The sequence below is a fragment of the Nothobranchius furzeri genome, chromosome 12 (genome assembly GCF_043380555.1).
Source record: "Nothobranchius furzeri strain GRZ-AD chromosome 12, NfurGRZ-RIMD1, whole genome shotgun sequence".
NCBI lineage: Eukaryota > Metazoa > Chordata > Actinopteri > Cyprinodontiformes > Nothobranchiidae > Nothobranchius > Nothobranchius furzeri.
The window spans coordinates 50,608,291-50,627,740 of NC_091752.1; the positions used below are offsets into that span (position 1 = coordinate 50,608,291).

Here is a 19,450-nt window from a genome sequence, read left to right on the forward strand (position 1 = left end):
ACACACACACACAACGACATTGTGACATCATATGCTACCAGCTAACGTTCTAGGGTACCCCTTTGCCAATAACGATGGCAGATTTAAATTCAAATGCAGTGCAGAGTTTTTACCTGACAACGGCACAACACTCACAGTTTTAGGCAGAAAATTTAAATTTTAACTTAAATGCACAAAAGTGCAAAACTACACGTGTCTGCAGCACGGTTAGATACGCATTTATATAGTTTATCAGAAAAAAGTTGATCTGGGAGTGTCTTGCTCTTTAAACACTTAACTATATTATTTTAAAATCCTTGACTTTGTGAAAGTTTCTTTTAAGAATTGATGATTGATGTGGTTTAGTTTTTCCCGGTTATTTCTTCAGTTTACAGTTTTAGTTTCGATCAAATGTTATATGTCATATTTGTCAAAAAAATATTTATTTATTTGTTCTGTATTTTACCACATCTGTGTAGAACTTTTGCACAATTCGCACATTTTCCTGTCAAGGTTTCTTTTAGATACATGCTCCGCCCGGTTCCGCCTCATCGTCGACAGTAGAGGGGATCACGTTCACGTACTCACGTCAGGCTTACGTAGAGAACGTCGTGTTCTACTACTTGTGTTTAGCAGCTGCTACAAGAATCAGACACCGTTGAGCCTTGAAAGGGACAGGGAGAGGGACCGACCGTGTCTAGGGTGTAACATTCTTAATTTGTTCAAAGTTTAGCGTTATTGGGGCAGCAAAATGACCGATAAGATGGATATGTCTTTAGACGACATTATCAAACAGAGCAGGCAGCAGAGAGGTGGAGGCCGGGGAGGAAGAGGCCGTGGCCGCGGAGGCACAGGCAGCGGCCGGGGTGGAGGCGCTGGGCGACTCGGAGGCGGCGGCGGAGGCTTTGGAGGCCGAGGCGGTGGATCCGGCCCCATGAGGAATCGACAGAACCTGAGTCGCGCTAGAGGCAGACCTACGCCTTACAGCAGGGTATGAGAATGTTAGAGGAATAAGCAGAGAAATGTTTTCATATTGTGTCCCTTCTCCCGCAACCCAAATGTGTAACGCACGTCGAGCTTCAACAGCCTACGGAAGGAGTGGAGGCCCTCAGCGCCATTTTGAATCCAGCCCCGCATTGTGAAGCTAGTCGTCAGTGAGTGCTCAGTGAGAGGTATCCTGGCCACGGTGGTGAAAGAAACCCACTTCGTCAAGAGTATCACTCGAAAGTGTGTTTTCACTGCTTGTCGGAGCGGGATATGTGCTCAAGTTCCCGCCAGCGCAGCGACCAGGCGGCCTTTTGTTCGGGGAGTGGGTTCTCAAGCCCTCTGGTGGCTTTTTCTACCAGTTTGCCTGTTACTTGTGGATGGAAAAGCGGACTTTTACTCCTCTGTTAGTGCCCAAACAAAACCGGTTCTTCGTCTTTTAAAGTGTGATCGAGTTGGTAGCGAAGCCAAACAAAGCCCCAGTCAAAATGGCGTGGTTTCAAAATGGACGCTCACGCAGAGGGGAGATCTGGCCATTTTCACTCCTCATCCAGCACACGGACTCTTCCCCTACTGAGAACTGTTCTGAGGTCCAGGACACAAAGTACCAGCGCTGGAGACGCCGCTGCATCGAACAGGAGTCCCCGAGTGTCCCGAGGAGCTGGCTTTTCTGGAGGGAGGCGCAGATGGCGAGAACAATGGGCATCTCTGGTAGCTAGTCTGAGGAGTTTTACAGGTTTAGCATCAAGTCTGTGGGTTTGGGTTTAAGAAATATCTGTGATGGTAATACTTAGGTTTCTGGAAAGGCTCGTTAGTCTATTCTAGGGTTTATTTCACTAGAAACCCAGAACAGGACTGTTGAGTTTTGTTTTTATGGTTTTGTTTTTAATCCATTTACTACATCAAACTTGGATCTAAAGAATACATTTTTATTTTAAGTGGGCTTTAATGGGACCATTTTTCTTTAGACAGTTGATTAGAGTGATTGAAACAAGTGGCTCCCAGATCTTTTAACTTCTGATTTACAAGATCTGTGATTAAAAACCTTCATTATTCATGACGGACACGTACAAATAGCCAATAAGACAATTACATTAGGACAGGAAGATGACTCCATCCACTTTCACCAAGACTAAACGCTTGTCAGTTGGTCTGTTTAGATGTTTTCTCTTCATATATGTCAATTATTTTTAAATTTGATAATCTCAACATTGGTGTCCTGTCCTAACTTTGGGAACCAGTGAGTTTGAACTAGGGATGCACCGATACGATACTGGTATCGGCACCGATACCAATACCAGTATCGGTGAAAGTTAACCAATACCAGGAACCGATACCAATGCAGTTGCTTGAAAATGGCTTCACTGTAACTTGTCATTTCTGTTCACCTAATATTTTAGTTTTGTGATGATTTCCATTCATATATTTTACTTTTTATCTACCTCACAGTCTTTTCCTGTTGAAAGCAGAGAAGAAAGTAAAATCTGCATTCCAAATCATTGCATTTTTTTTTTTTTTGTGTGGTAGAAGTATCTGTATTGGTATCGGCGAGTACTAAGATCGGTTTGGAAAAAAGTGGTATCGTTGCATCCCTAGTTTGAGCATGTTTTTACTAACTTAAATCAGTATGGACTTTATTGTGATGTTTGTACACATTCCGATTTAAGATGGCCCAACATTGGTGTGTTAACGTTTAAAAAAGTTCAAAATTTGAATCGAAGCGAGACTACTACAAATCCCCTTGCTTTTGAGTATTTGTGTGCACGTCCCTTTGAGCTGATGCACTTGCTCGTTGTGACGGGGTGGGCAGGGAATACTGGGGACCCCCCCCCCTCTAAAGGGAGCTGAGCACCATGTTGGAAGTGGAGCCCCCTGCTTGCCCCAACAGCCAGCCGTGTGGACTCAGTGATGGGCAGAGGCAAGGGGATCCTGAAGTCAGCAGGTGCGTTCTCTTTCATCTGTTGCAGCCTAAACAGCTCCCAGACAAGTGGCAGCACGACATGTTCGACAACGGCTTCAGTGGCTTCAATGGTGCTGCTGGGGGTGGCGGGGGAGCTGGTGTGGAAACTGGAGGGAAGCTCCTCGTCTCCAATCTCGACTTCGGTGTTTCCGATGCAGACATTCAGGTACTCCAAAATCCGCGCTTCACTGGTTGGTTGTGTTTTATGGCTTGTTGCTGTCTTAGACTAATCTTGGATGTACTTTTTCAAGGAACTTTTTGCGGAATTCGGAACTCTGAAGAAAGCTGCAGTTCATTACGACCGGTCGGGAAGAAGCTTAGGAACAGCAGATGTCCACTTTGAAAGGAGAGCTGACGCTCTAAAGGCCATGAAACAGTACAACGGCATCCCACTGGATGGTACGCTTCAGACCTTGTTTACATTTTTCTGGTTTGACATGACTAAATAATTCAAACTTTCTTGAGTGTTCAACCCCCTTTGAGCTGATTTATAGTGGATCACTTCCTCTCCTCAGGGCGACCTATGAACATACAACTTGTCACGTCACAGATTGACACACAGAGACGGCCGATGCAGGGGTAAGTTAAATGTTTATCTGATTAAAGCATTAAAGATTGGGTTGTGGTGTTAAATTATTTTTACTGTCTCAGGCTGGGCAGAGGGGGTGGCCGTACGAACGTGGTTGTGCGAGGGTTTGGGGGCATGCAGAGAGGTCGTGGGGGCCGTGGTGCTGGCGGTTTTCGAGGAAGAGGGCGAGGCGGCCGTGGAGCTGGTGGTGGAGCAAAGCAGCAGCTGTCAGCAGAGGAACTCGATGCCCAGTTAGATGCCTACAATGCCAGGGTGCGTTGATCTGACAACACAGGCTCTCTTGTTGGTTAATGTCACTAAATGGCAGTCTAATTGACTTTTTCTTTGTTTTCCTAGATGGACACCAGCTAAGAGACAAAGTGCTTCCTACTCCTCACCCCTTCCTTTCTGTGCAGAGCAGCGTGGTTGTTACACACGTGCAGAATATTTTACACTTGGTCGTCTTCTGGTGTGATTTGATGTTGTTCAGACCTTATTTTAAGTACTCCAAAGTGTTTTTTACCTGTTTTTTTTTTTTTTTTTTTTTTTTTTTTTCTCGATGAAAATGGTTTTTGACTGTAGGTTGAACTGGGTTTTGCCAGTTTCCCTCTGCCCTGTAGTAAATGAAACTTGTAATAAAAGCCTGCAGTGGGTATCGACCGATACTTGTATTTCTCAAATGTTTGTGTTTTTGTTTTGTCTGGTTTATCAAGGGCATTCTCATTACTGCCAAAAAATTGTTATTTTATTTTTAATTGTCTTGGTATAACATCTATTGGAATTAAACTTTTTGAAATGTCTGTGCAAGTGATGTTATGATAGTTGTTGGTCCAGTGGATCTAGTGAGCATTTTGTTTTACGACCTTGAAAATCCACTAGATGTCGCCATTTGTCCAACTCCTTGTGTGGTGTGTTGTAACGTTTTAGGGTATTGACATGAGGCTGCAGCAGAGAAAATCAAATGTGATTATTTAATGTGAAAGTTACATTTAAGGGGAAAGTGTTTTTACCCGCGTGAATTGCAACAACTTCCGGTAGCGTAAGTATTGAGGGGAGCTTCCATTTTTCCTAAGTGAATACATATACAGGTGAGATTAGAATGTGGTGCAAAAGTCCATTTATTTCATAAAAAGTAAGAATCAGATGCCATCTAAAGGCTTGGGAACGGTTTGCGGGTGCTGTGGATTAACTGGTTGAGTATAGTGTGACTTTAAGCCTAGAATCTATTGATTTTCCTTTTTCCTATTCATTTTTTTCCCTTTTCTTTATTTTTAATGACATTTTTTAAGCATTAATCGTTTTAAAAAATATTTTCATACTTTCAAGTTTTTGTGAAATGCCTCGTGATTTTTTTTACCTTGCGAGGCGCTATTATGTCGATGGGCGCTATAGAAAAGATTGCTTTAGAATATAGAACCTTTTCCTCTTTGAGGTTTCTTGCTTCGCTATAAGTTTCACATTTTTTAATTTAATTACCGAAGTAAATTGAGGTTTGCGCCATACATTTTCTAGTTTTACCTATATATGTTTACTGTATACTGAAAATTTCATAACAAAATACTAGTGGGGGGGGGGCATCTCTACCGTAAGTAAAGGGCAAACACAAGTGATTGTTTTGCTCTTGGTCCTTGTACTCAGCCACTGTCTATTTAGTATAGAGTAATATTGTTTTGGGACGATAAAAGGTGGAGGGGAAATTTTTGACTTTGGAACCCCCCATAAAAAATACGTACATGCTTGAACGTAACACTTAGATGGCCCCAATATTTGGTAAACCTCAATATAAGCATTTGCTTATTTTTCTGTAATTGTGTCTTATAATGTTGGAACTTCTTTGCACATTATTCTGATATAGAGATGAAACAATATGGGAAAATGTGCTTTTGACACGAATCAAACCTTTTATTATTACTGGTTATTAAATTTTATAACGATGAATTGTTATTTTGCTGTAGTGGAGTAATGTAGATTATGAATTATGGATTATGAAGTGGTACCAAATGACTTGCTATTGTTGAAAGGGAGAATTAAACTTTTAACGTTTAAATGATACGGAGTCAATTGAAGACCCAGAAACTAAACATTCATTAATTGGCCCAAAAAAAAAACATTTAGGTGAATATTTACCGCCTTGAAGAATGCTTTTATTTTGAAGTGAAACCGGATGTACCCGTTAGCAGCAGCTCTTTGAGATTTTCCTCTGCCGCTTCACTCCCATTCACTGCCTCAGTCGAGCAGAAGTGGAACGGTAAGACTTGCCAAAAGTATCCTGTAGGCATTTTAGTTGCTTGTTTTAACGCATACACGTGTGATTATCAGTGAGCGTTTCACAAATATTCTTTAAAACGTGGGAAAATGACCGCATTGACGCGACTTTTTGACAGGAACTACTTGACGATAAAGCTAGTTTCTTAACGCCGTTTGTCTGAATTCAAGATTAGGTTGTAGAAAATATAGCATTTGAAACGGTTTTGCTTATTTTATTTACTGCTAGTAAAAGTTTGTCGCCCAGAAGGGAGAGTGTTCAAGTTGTCAGTGAATTTCCGGGTTTGGAGCCTGATCTGCTGTGCACGTGAAGGCGGTTAGGTAATGTTAATGCCACCGAGTTTAGCTATTTCCCTGTCTGGTGAAGAAAGTCACGTCCGGACTATTGAAAGTTCGCTGTAGCATGTCAGTGAGGACTCGTTTAAGACCGTGTCTCGTTAGCATGTGATCGGCTGTAGCAGGAACCTTTTCCTGCTACTTCCTGTGACTTGTCTGCCTTTAGATTTGATTCTGCTCACACCTCAAACAGCCACCATTTTGGCTCTTTGAAGGCCTCCTCGGTCAAGTGCACACATACATCACTTAGATCAATTTAACAGCTTAACTTAACCCACAAAAGTTACTTTTAGCTGGAGTGCTTTCCTTAAACTCGTGTGAGATCAGCTGAACCCTGTGTCCTTCCCTTTTCCTTCATTTGTGAAAAATGAGCCATAAAGCTTTTATTTATTTTATTTTTTTTTATCGTTGTTGTTTTTTGTTTTGTAAACTTTTTATGGAACATTTCATTTGCTTCCCTTCAGTTTGAGGTTGTGCTAGCTCGCAGGACCGGATGTCTCTTGTAGCTTTTTTTTTACGCTCTGACATGAGCTGATGAGGCCAAAGAGAAAGAATTTAGCCAAAAAAAGGACCTTTGCGTTTCAGTTTAAGCTTTAAACTTCCCATCAGATCATACTATGTAGTAAACTGGTTCTTAATTCTGCAATGTTTCCCAAAATGCTAGAAATGTTAAAACACAGCATTAATTAGACATCTGTTTCTGTTGGTGTGGGTTCTCATTCATCCATGACACGGAAGTCTTTAAAATGAGACAAGTCCAGTTGACTTTCAGGATCTCTTTGTGTCTGACTGTGACCTGTTTTAGCTCTAAGAGGAATGCATGCAGGTATGGCAGCTATCTCCACCGACCCCCTTCACCCACAATGTGGTGCAGCTCCTCTTGTTTCAGTGGCCTGTCAGCTTGAGCATGGTCTTTCTCAGCCTCTTGTTATCTTCATTGCCTCGAGATGAGCTGAATCTCAGGAGGAGTAAATCTGTATCGCTGGCACCTTGACATTCACCCCAGTTTCCTGCAGGGGTCCATCACTGGCTATTTCTGCAACTTCCTGTTTGTTCTCTACCTTCCTGGGATGTACTGGTGCTTTGTTTCACCATCTCTTGTCTACTGAGACCCAACAAATCCTCATTACAGATTTCCCTGAATCAGAAGGCTCTTGGGTGGCAGACATCTTGCTTTTTTCCTTCAGCTTTGCTCAATTCTTCCATGTTGCATCAGGTCTTTACTGTTCGCTGCAGCACTTCCTCAAAGTTTTGGTTTGTGTTCTTCTGCATTCTTAGCATACTGAGGCACAGCCAGATTTAATCTAAAATTATAAATTATACTCGGCGTCTTTAAAAACAGACTTAAGTTTGTTTTGCTAGTTTAGTTACAGTAACAGTAGACTATGAGCTTCTCTGCACTGATTGTGTTATAGCACCATAAAGGATGTGAGTCATCATACTCTTGCATGAAAAAGGAAGTTAGCAGTTAAGGGCCCATATGCAGCTCTAGTCTCAAACAAGGCACCGCTGCATAGTTTCAGACTCGTACCAACCTACGTGATCATTTCAAGAGTAGTGTTTAATGTTTTCTGATGTTCAACATTACATTCAGTTATTTGCAGTTTAAATGGATATTTTTGGTCATTTTCATGTTATCTGTCATAGATGGAATGGCCTCAGTTCAGAAGTATGTTACTTGTTTTCAGTACTGATGAGCTAACAGCTAGACAAAAGCAGCCAGGTCCAAATTGTGTTGTTTCAATCTTAAAGGCTTGGGAAACTGAAAACCCCTGTTTAATGATTATTTCTGATTATAATCAGTCAATCTGAGTTTTTTATGCAGGCTGAACAAGAAAATAGTCTCCTACACCTATCTCATGCATTAGCTTCTGATGGAAAATAGACTGTGACACTCTAGGATTTGAAAGTCCTGACAGATCTACATCACACTGTCACATAACGTTCATGGACTCGCTCATCTCGACTCATGACTGCGAAGGCTGTTGTTGGTTTAGTGTGCAGAAAACCGCAGAGAACATCTAGACTAGTTGAAGCTAACCATTAGCATTAGCAACTTAACCATACAGCAGAAGCTCCTCCAGGCTTGTCGTATTTGTAATGATAAAACATTCATGATGCAAAGCAAAGTCGTTGGTAGAGTTGCGTTGCTGTTAGCCAATGAGAGGAGAGATGTCCAAATATCAGGGACTAAGACTCCAAATCCTGTCGTGTTCAGCTCTCCTCTGATGTGGCATTCTGCTAGTTCCTGAAACAAGCACATCTGAGCTTTTTTTCTCCCCGAGTACGACTCACAAGTAGGGTTGGGCATTGAGCATCGATTGGAACCGGGACCAACTGTTAGTTTTTCCCGGAATCGTTCAAAGATTTTTATTTCGATTCCTAAAATGCCGACCGGAAGAGGAATCCGGGGGGGGGGGGCAGTTGAACTTTTCTGAAGGAAAATAAACTGATCCAAACGAAATGGCGGTTCAAAGGTCTATAAAGGAACATTTGCAAATATTGGAAACCTTAGGAGAATTTAGCTGTTAAATTCTGCAGCAATACACTTTGGTCTTGGTGTGCTTTGACTACCTGTTAGCATATCATCCCTGTGGTATGTAAACTCCATTTTACCAAACCGAGGCTACTCGGGAAGCACCAAATATCAACTGAATTAGTTAACTTGGAGATTGGGCAATGCGAAATTCAAAAGGTTGTTTTGTTTTTTGTCACTTTTGCTACGCAACTTAAAAGGAAAGTCCTTTTTTTCTGGTCCATAAACTCCTCATATCTAACTGCTACAGACCAATGAAAACAGCTAAGCCACGTGGCCAGAATCGCACTTATGTAAAACAATTCTTAAAAATTATAATCTGTTAAAGTTGTTTGAGATCAGTCAGAATCAGGCCAAATGTGTTTCAGTGAGTCTGAGCTGTAAAAGAAAATCTGCTGTTGCAGAATTCAACACGTTGGGCGGAATAAACAGACGAGTCCAAAGATCTCTGATTGGACAGAAAGACGGCGGTGCTGGGAGAGCAGAGGACCAAAGCAGAGCTACAGACGTCTCGGTGTCCTCTTTAGTGAAGCAGCAGTCGTCTCCTGTTATTGTCTTCGATACAAGCTTTGGTCCACGTCCAACTAAATCAGGACACAAAGTATCAACCGAAACTCCAGAACTTCCTGTTATCTTTCATCAACCTCTCTTTTACTGCTATGAGGTCCGTTTCCTGTTGGTTGATGTTAACGTTTGACTCTGTCTTTAATACTTGACTGTTAAAGATGATCAAATACAATTTAAGAAAAATTATATTGATAGGTGATGGAATGGCTAATGCAATGGGAGCTACAAAAGCATCTGTAACCATAATCTAGTTTCATCCATGTTGCTAAGAAACAGACCTAATCTGAAACCTTAGCTGCTGCCAGGCCTGGTGTGTTTTTTAATTTGTGCCGCTGCTCAGGTCTAGATATACTATTTACCCTCAGGACGTAGAGAAAAGAGGAACCCGTAGACCCGAAATTCAGCAGCAGACTCGATCTCCTAACCTCTAATCTGATTCCACGCAGGGTGAACAATGACACAGCCTTCTCCTGGTAGAGTAGCAAGTCACCACTTAACCACGTTGTTTAGGCCAGATGGAAGAAAAGGCCTGTCATTATGAGCGTGGCGGTGGTGTCAGTGATCCTGCTGGTAATTCGGAGCATGTGGGCCATTTAAATTAGCAAATCAGCAGTTTTGTTGATAGGAATGAAAACGATGCAGCTAACTGGCGTTGCGTAATCTCCTTTCTCATTGCTTGTTGGTGTTGAAGAGTTGAGTGAAGACACAGATACATCACCGCTCAAACGATCTCTGCACTCTCAAACCAGCCGTCTCACCTCAGGGTCGCGTCATTCTAACCAAAGTTGGTTTTTGATTTCAGTTCACATAGCCGTTGTTGTGAGGAGAAGCTCTGACTTGAAAGATGAGTTATTTTGTTGAAGACCAGCCAATAATCTGATAGAGCGTAGCCTGCCGGCGACGTCTCGGTATGCTGCAGTTTGGAGGCGAGAAAAACAACCTGCTCCTCATCGCCGTGCACGAGCGCCTCTGTGTTGGTTCCTCCTGTTTTTCTCGCTCCTTCTTCTAAAGCAGCTGACCAGCTGAAACACGCAATCGGCTGCTGAGGAATTTGTGCTTTTATGGCAGCACACGGGCCTCATTTGGAAAAGGGGGAAAACAGTGTATACACTCAGTTTGAGATGCTAACACTCAGATGTGTATGGAGATTGGTGTGTGTGGTGGTCCACCTGAGCAGGTGGACGTATCTCACAAAGCATCATCCACCATTATCATTGATCCAGTGGCTAAAACGTTTGATTTTCACCCGTTTAAAACAAACTGACCATAAATGTAAATTAGGTCTTTTCGTATAGATCCTTCCTCTTTCACTGCAGCCTGGTTCAGGATCCAAGTTCTCTCCTAAAGCACAGCTCTCTCATCTGCTCACTTCTCTCTCCACACTGGAATGTTGCTTTGGTCGGAGCTTGCTTGACTTCTCCATCTCTCGGGAAGCTGGCTTGTTTTAACAAGAAACGCGGAGACTCTTCAGGGTGTAGCTGCATTCGTGGAAAATTCTGCAGCATTTTTTTAAATTAATTTTCACTGACATCTCATCTGTTTTAATAAGAATTCTATGATTTTATGTGGTACAGTGGATCAGAGCTGAGGGCTGTGTTTTGGGCTGATTTGTGTGTCTGTATCTGGAGCGTTTGAGGCAGAACAGGGAAAGAACAGACTGGAATCCAGCTGGCTTCTGCAGGTGTGGATGGACACGTGTGTTCCAGCTGCTATCAGTAACTTTTCCTTCCGGAATTATATCAAAGCACCAGGAAACAAAGACTTCTTACTTTGAAGCTTCTAATCATCTGTGGCAGAGTGGCTGGATGGAAATAACCTGCTGGAGGCTGATCAGTTTGTAGTGATAAACAACTAAACCCAGAGCTTTTAGCCCATTGACCGTCTAGCTGTTTGTGTTAAAGCAACACTAAATAAGTTTCCTGCTTCTCCCTCCCACTGGTTGGAAGCCAAATTAAGCCTGATTTATATGTCTGCGTGGAGATTTGCAACGCCATTATGCGTCGGTGCACAGGCTCTCCGAGGCTCACAGAGGGTGACGGAGACATGCCCAAAATTTTAAACATCTGTCGGAAGTGACGGAGACCGCAAGCCCGTGATTGGCCAGGACGCCACTTCCTGGAAATGTGTCGCCAGCTCCGCCATTGCCCCGTTAAAAAGTAAAAAGATATGGAGCAGCAGACCCAGTGCACATAGAACACGTCTCGGAAAAAGTGTGAACAGGGTATCTGCGGGTCCTTAAAAAGTCTTAAATTTGCTTTTCAAAATTTAAGTCCTTAAAAATCCTTAAAAATGACTAATAATCCTTAAATACAGTTTCCAAAGGTCATAAATTACCAAACACCCACTAAACAATATTCTTTTATTTCAATTAAAATTTTGTGAATTTCTAGTTTGTGTTCAGGGCTTTTGTGTGTGATGTTGGCGTAAGCAGAACCGTACACATTCAGCTGGTTGTGAAACGGGGCTATTTTTAGATGAGCACATTAGAGCTGAAACGATTCCTCGAGTACCTCGAATAATTCGAGTACAAAAAATCCTCGAGTCAAATTCTCTGCCTCGAGGATTCGTTTAATTCATATTTAATTAATTCATGGCTTTGCAATCGCCCGTGGTCATGTTTCACCCGGACCGAAATAAGTGACGCACGTGCCCACTGGACTGCGAGTAGCGAATATAACTTAACTTTCTCTTAAGCCATGGCGGACAACGTTGACCCCGGTGGAGGGCGAAAAAGACAGAAAATGTCAAAGTTGTGGGACCATTTTTCACGTCGTAAGGTCAAAACGTAGTCCAGTATAAATACAGTAAAATGGATTTAGCCTAGCACAACACCACATCCTCCGTGCTGCAGCACCTGTAAATGTCACTTCTGCAAGCGGACTCGGAGCCTCTACAAGATAGTGCATTTTAGCCTGGATAGTGCATTTTAGCCTGTATTTCTATATATTCTGCAGACACTGTGACTTTTTCGTTTGTAGCACTCAGTTTCAGCTCACACCGTACGTTTGGTAGCAACACGTCGGACTTAAAATGTGCTAAAAAATAGCAGTTTTTACACAACACGTCGGATTTTTTATTGTGTTATTTGATGTCTGTTGTCCCTCGGGGTTTCTGCAGCAGGACACGGGTATTTATGAGAGTGGCGGAGGAAAACGAAAGAAAGTAAATACATGTTGTGTGATCAGTATAATTTGACAAAACCACAGCAAACATGCTTTTGGCAATCCTTGTTAGTGTGAGAAAAAAAGTGTAGAAATTAAAACGGACGTGTGTTAATAGGGAAACAGGGGCGAGCTGTTTGCGCCATGAGCGGTTCTGGTTCTGTTTGGGCCGCAGCCGCTCGCAGCGTTATCCTCCTAGTTTTTGTCTGGCTTGCAGGCTAGCAGATTCTCGCATGAGGGGAAAATCGGCTCAGGTTGTTTACTTATTTTTTGCACAGGCATTTGTTTACTGTGAAGTAAAGTTGAAGTGCTGAAGTTATGCAAACTAATTTTGAATAAAACTTGAAGAATAACTGGCAATTGCTTGCTCATTTTAAGAGGTCTTTCATAATTATAACATGCTATTTGATATCAAATCACTTTTATTGTCACGTCACATGTGCAGGTACACTGGTACAGTACATGCGAGTGAAATTCTTGTGTGCGAGCTTCACAGCAACAGAGTTGTGCAAAAATACAGTAATGTAAAAACAAGTAAAATATAAAAATGGCTAATCTAAGTATACAAATGAATAAAGTAAACAATAAGATAAGAGATATAAAATGTACAGAGGTTGGTATGTGCAAAACAGTGGCATTAATGTACAGTATGGAGCGTGTAATGTTGGAACTTGGTGGAGCTCGCGACGAGGCAGCCATACTCGGCGCCATCTTGGCTCATCAATATATGATATAAAGGTTTACAAACACAAAAGGGTAATTTATTAGAGTACTCGATTAATCGAAAAAAAGATTCGATAGAGTACTCGATTACAAAAATATTCGATAGCTGCAGCCCTAGAGCACATTAGCTGGTTAAGCTAGTGGGAGCTTGCACCATGGGGAAGTTTAATGGTAACTGGATGGCTAATCCCACGTTCGCGATGTGGTTAGCACCGGTTCCAGGCAATAGCTGGAAATTATAGCTTAAATTTCATTTTAAAAATAGCTTAAAAAAGGTCTTAAATATGGCCCCCTTAAACCTGCAGATGCCCTGTGTGAAAGTATGAACTTTTATTCACCCGTGACTGAAGGAATACATAATACGGAGCAGATGTGAACGGAAATGTGGGTTTAGAGGTGGTGACCGCATGAAGAGGTGGAGGGAAATAAAGGACAAATTTGTTCGTGTTATAAAGTCTCACACGTTAGTAAATACACTATCATGGACCAGATGCATGAGTGTTATGGTGGTAGGACACCACAGAACAGTGCTACGCCCTCTGTTGTCATGGCGAGGAATTTTTTTTGCAACGCTCAGCTGCCTGAACAGAAGTTCGCATGTGAAAACCTTTTCGACACTGTGCGTCTCTCCATTGCAGAGCTCACGGAGAAGTATACATCAGGCCTTACAGCTGTCATAAACAACTCTACTGTAGCTAGCGCTAACAATGAGCTAATACTAACATGAGCCAACTGATACTAAATAAGCCACAATGTAGAAAGTTCAACACGGTTGTGCAAAAAATATTATTACCTACAAGCCCAGCAGCAACAAAGCCAGGTCACCATCAGTCTGTGATTTCATATCCTTCTTTAGCTCCCTTGAGCTAATGTAAGCTGCGCTGATGTTTACTCTGGTTTTAGCTCTTTGCTCTACTTTTCCTCCCAGTCTTCTCCACAATGCCAACAACAAAAGCTAAATTCTTCTTGTACTTTTTATTGGCGGTCGGTGAACAGAACAAGCTAACTGCTAGCCTGTATATTAGCTAGAGGCACAGTAAACAGCTGATCCTGTAAAGCAGTCAGAGACCTCCCACTAGAGTTTGTACCACAAAATTGCTGAGTGAAGTTTCTGGTTAGCAGTGCTGTCCTGAGTGAAGTTGCTCAAGTTTCTACATCAAGAACCACTGAAACCAGATTGAACGCAATAACTTCAAAGTATTAAAAACTCTTTAGTGTTGTTGTAAAGTGTCTCATATGTCATAGATCTACAGAACACTAGCTCGGTAAAAACTAAAGGTTCCTACTGAAAGCAGGCTTCCACATACATGACTGCATCATTATTGTGGTGCGTTCACAGACCTCCCCAGAGAATTGGACTTTAGAACACTGGATTGAGCCGTCAAGCTGTTGGGAACAAACAGATTAGAGTGGTGGTGAATTGATCAGTGTTGCTTCTCCCAGCATGCACTGATGTTTAAGCTGCCATGTCCTCAGGTCAAAGTTCACTGCAGTTTTTGATCTAGATGAGTCACCCATCAGCCGAATGTTGCTGCTGTTCAGCTTCACATGTAGATTTGATTAAACCGCTCCATTTACTTGTGTTTGTGTTTTAACCCTTTCTCTGCTGCTGTTACAGTTTAACACACCATGGCAGAGCAGGACCTCACACCAGAGCAGCTGGCAGCCATCGCAGCAGCCAATGAAGAGGGCGAGTCTGGCGTCAACTACAAACCTCCCGCCCAGAAGAGCTTACAGGAGATCCAGGAGCTGGACAAGGATGACGAGAGCCTGAGGAAGTACAAGGAGGCGCTGCTGGGATCGGCCGCAGTGGTGGCAGGTTGGTGACGGCCAGTGCTTAATTTGAGCCGGATGTTGCCGGAACAAGATCCGGGAACAATTTTATTTTGAAAGGACCATTCCGGCAACTGTCGGGTAGGATCCGGCAACTCACACGACAAACTTGTGCTATACGCAGGATTCGAATTACAGGTGAGCTAAAGGGAGCTCCTGGAAACCCTGAAACTGAAATAGGGGAACAGTAAAGATGCAAAAAACTACCCTTTGTTAAAAGACGTGTTTAACTTAGAAAATGTGGGCGCAATTTTTGTCAAACCCCCACCCCCCCCACCCCACCCCCAACCCCCTTGCGTATTCCGGCTTCTGTTTTACCTTCAGTGAACTTTGGTTTGACATCAGTATTTGAGTCGTGGAGGATGGCTGCTTATACTGAGCCAGGATTCTCTGGAGATTTCTTCCTGTTAAAAGGGAGTTTTCCTCTCCACTGTCGCTATATGCTTGCTTAGTATGAGGATTGCTGTAAAGTCACTGACACTAGTCAGTGACTTGATGCAATTTGCTGGGTTCCTTACATAGGAAACATTTTTTCTGATTGGCTTAATGAACTGACCTGAATTGGCATGTTTATGTGAAGTGCCTTGAGACGACTCTTGTCATGATTTGGCGCTATATAAATAAACTTGAATTGAAATGTTCCGGGAACGTTGGATTTACAAATTAAGCACCGATGGCGGCTCAGATAAACCTCCCGATGCCTTTCAGAGAGACGAACACACACCAGTGTTTTTATGTTGGAGTTGCTCTGGGTGTTTGTTCTATCAATAGATCGGTTATTTGTCGTGAAAACACTTCAGCCTCTTGGACCATCGGACACTATGATGTAGTCCACGCTCGTTTCAGCCTGTTTTCCTACTTGGTTCTCAGCTCAAACCCAAAACAACAACTGGGATGCCGCGTGCCAAAAATAGTTTCTGAAATGGTAAAATGAAGTTTAATGACCTGGAACTGTTGGCATGTGGCTAAGAGATCAAAACGCCCATCAAAAGAAACATTTTTATAAACGTGTGAAAAGATTTCGTAAAGTCAGAGTTACCACTTAATGATCAGACATTTTTGTCTCCTTTCTTATTTTTATGGCAGTTTTTTAATATGATGAAATCTGGACAAGTTTTAAGTTATGATTCTGTTTTTTTAAAAGAGGTGCTTTAAAATAAAAGTGTCCGGATTTGGATTGATGGGACCATTTTATTATTCTTTTAGATCCTAATGCTCCAAACGTTCAGGTGACACGGATGACCCTGGTGTGTGACACGGCACCTGCTCCTCTGGTTCTCGACCTGACAGGTGAGTTTGATGCTAATTAGATTTTAAAAGCAGCTGGAAACCAAATTCCCCTAAAGTTCTCAACAAAGAGCCGTGTTTAAACAGCTGGTGCTGCACTCGGACACGTCGGTGGGTATGGAACTCAAAAGTATTCAAAATTCAATAAATGAGACATTATGAAATAAACATCTACATGAAGAAATTAAGACAATCATGTAATCTGACAATGAAATGATGAAATAACAGAATGTTATGTAAAATCTAAGCTCAGTATTATGAAATATTTTCATTCTTCTTTTAAAACATCTTTATTAATTTAATGTTTTTTAAGTCATTTTTTTATAATGACCCAAATTCATATTGAGCCATTTTTGATTCAGTTTTTATTACGTAACGTCTTTTTAACAAAGACAGCTTTGATTTCATAATAGTGTTTTTTCCCATGGCTGATTTATTTCATAATGACACTTTACTGCAGAATGTCTCAGTCAAGCCAGTGGGTGTGACCTGCAACACCACTGGTTAATCCTTCAGCATCGTTTGGTTTTCCTGGATTTCTGCTCACCGTACATGGCCGGACAGTTTAAGGTAGTTCTCTGTAACACCTTCCTAGGTCAATGGTCATGAAAGATGGCGGCGTTGCTCGAACTTAGTTTAGCTCGGTTTCTTTGGCGGATCAAATAGAATAGTTTGTCAGTAGACGATATTTTGAGTTGTTTGGGTGACATTTTTGAAGCATTTTGGTTTGATACTTTGTGAGCGATTGCTTTTGTCTGACTGAATTAGCAGCCAATGACACACTGGCTCCACCCCGTTAGTCTTGACTGACGGACTGAGACATTCTGCTGTAAAGTGTCATTATGAAATAAAAGAGTTCCATAGGTGGGGGCCTCGGTGTGATCACCATCCTTGTGCACAAATAGATCAGCTGTGTCATTAGTCCACTAGTTGGTAATGACATGGTTCCAGTGCATGTGGGTTAATGAGCCATTTCCTGGTGCTCCTTGGCTCTCCCAGAGGTCAGACTGAGCTACAGCACCATTCCCCCCCTAGCAGGCGCCAGAGTCACTGCAGCTCAGCTGTTCTGACCTCACACGCTAGCTCTGACTCACTTCTGTTAACTCTGATGCTTCATCCTGTCAGGAGATCTGGAGAACTTCAAGAAGCACCCGTTCACACTGAAAGAGGGAGTTGAATACAGAATAAAGATCAACTTTAAGGTGGGTTACCTCCATCAGCTCCTAAGTTAAGGAGTCATTTTACCATCATGGAGACACCATGCATGTTGGCTTTTGCAGGTGAACAAGGAGATTGTCTCAGGACTGAAGTACAATCAGCAGTTATTCAGGAAATCCGTCAGAGGTGAGGCTGCTCTCGTGGATTTGTGTGGTGATGCATTCCTGTTCTGACTGACTCACCTGGTTAGGGTTAGTTGTGTTTCACAGATCAGGGTAAACAGAAAATACACTTTTTTTCTGTTGATGATTTCATTGATTGAGAAAACGGTCGTTCAGCCCAGCCTGGTCCTGCGTGAAAACTCGATTCACTCTAAAACATTCCTGGCAACAACCAGGAAGTGTGTTTGACAACCGCTGATGAGTCTCACTGTGGAGGGATTTGGTTCCTCTTCAGTTTTTCTTCAGCCACATTAGAGGGCTTGTGTCGGGTCAAAGGTCGGATGTTAGAACCAGAGCCCTATCTGACGTTCTGATTTGATTCTGGGGTTTCTTTGGAATGGGGCACAACATGTTGCTTCTTCAGGTCTTTAGCAGACTTCATGAGTTCAGTTTATTTAAGGAGAAGTTACTTTGTTCCCTTAAACATGAGATCATCGTTTAAAAACTTCCGTTCATTTTTCGTTCGGATGTTCTGTGTCTGATTACTGATCTGAAACATTTCAACGTGACAAAAGGAGAATTCCTGCCGGTTTTAACCAGAATCAGACTCGACGCCATGTTACTGCCCTCATTAAAACCTGAAGGTGATGTCGCTCATCCTCCACTGCTCTCACTCTCACTCTCACTCTCTCTCACTCTCACTCTCACTCTCTACCATCCAGTCGATAAGTCGGACTACATGGTTGGAAGCTACGGCCCCAGACCGAACGAGGAGTACGAGTTCCTCACCACCCTGGAGGAAGCCCCCAAAGGGATGCTGGCCCGTGGCACCTACTCCATCAAGTCCAAGTTCACCGATGACGACAAGTACGACCACCTCTCCTGGGAATGGGGCCTCGTTATCAAGAAGGACTGGAAAGACTGATCCCCTTCCTCCTCGCTCTCTCCCGCCATCACCCTCCTGCTTTATCCAGCTTTCCTCTTCCTGCAGTCATTCCATGATTTCTCTCTGGATTATCTTTTTTTTTTTTAAGGCTTTCTGCTCTCTCCGTCCTTTTTCTACATCCCAATCACACCATCATTCCTCTCTATTGTAGAACTCTTGTTTACACTCGCCTTTTCTGACTAGTATTAAATCCTCAAAAAGCAAAACTATATGGAGAAAGCACACGATGTGCCCAGCCATGATTCAGGTTTGTTTCTAGGAGCAGATCTGACTCTGATTACCTCCGAGCTGCGCCCCTTTCCTTCACTTCTCTTGCCGTTTTGTACGAATACCACAATCTGCCTTTGCGAGCATCAGGAAGCAGTGATGCGGTTGCTGTATGGTTATTGAGCTATCGTAGCTGGACTGGGCCCAGCTAAAGCCTGAGAGCAGATTATTTGGGCCATGTTTAACCATTTAGTCCTGGACCAGAGATCAGAGGTGACCTCTAACCTCTTCCTGTGAGCAGCCATGTGGCCTTAGCAGCAGCTAGAATACAGGGAGAAAGTCTCGATGAGCCATTTGCTTTCAGATTCGAATGTCTGAGCTTGTTTTCATAAAATAATGGACACAGAATGAGGACCAAGGATTGAGATTATCTTTATTTCAGGTCTGTAGAAACCATGAGACATCTGGTGGCATGTATTTGCAGTGGTTTGAGTCTGGTGTGTCACCACAGCTCATGATGTATTAACTGTGCCTTTATGCTCTCCCTCTTCATCACTGAAGGAAGCACCAACCTCAGCCCTGAACTCCAGGTTTTATTAAACACTCCAGAAATAAATGAATGGGTGCTGTCCATTTGACTTCCTTCACAGTGAGCTGAGTTTAAATCAATGTCTGTGTTACCAGCTGTTTACTGATGTGTTCAAATAAAAATGTTCCGCCTGGATGTGTGTCTGGACCTTCTTCACTTCTGATCTGTGGGATTTAACTTGCTACAAATG

The 19,450-nt window shown here is 42.6% G+C and overlaps 2 protein-coding genes across 3 annotated transcripts; both read left to right on the forward strand.

Moving 5' to 3' along the window:
* Positions 1-603: 603 nt before the first annotated feature.
* Positions 604-4,048, forward strand: alyref (Aly/REF export factor). 2 transcript variants are annotated; one of them, XM_015945953.3, is made up of 6 exons: positions 604-970; positions 2,931-3,089; positions 3,175-3,322; positions 3,439-3,502; positions 3,575-3,764; positions 3,849-4,048. In XM_015945953.3, the coding sequence occupies exons 1-6, from the start codon at positions 731-733 to the stop codon at positions 3,861-3,863; spliced, it is 816 nt and encodes a 271-aa protein (XP_015801439.1). In that variant the 5' UTR covers positions 604-730; the 3' UTR covers positions 3,864-4,048. The 2 variants fall into 2 exon arrangements, with proteins under 2 accessions (XP_015801439.1, XP_015801440.1); XM_015945954.3 differs by lacking the exon at positions 604-970 and adding an exon at positions 1,235-1,674.
* Positions 4,049-5,642: 1,594 nt separating this feature from the next.
* Positions 5,643-18,670, forward strand: arhgdia (Rho GDP dissociation inhibitor (GDI) alpha). Its single transcript, XM_054750475.2, has 6 exons — positions 5,643-5,739; positions 14,698-14,898; positions 16,119-16,202; positions 17,325-17,401; positions 17,480-17,543; positions 18,241-18,670. Exons 2-6 carry the CDS (start codon positions 14,709-14,711, stop codon positions 18,441-18,443), a joined length of 618 nt encoding a protein of 205 aa, XP_054606450.1. The 5' UTR covers positions 5,643-5,739; positions 14,698-14,708; the 3' UTR covers positions 18,444-18,670.
* The last annotated feature ends 780 nt before the right edge of the window (positions 18,671-19,450 follow it).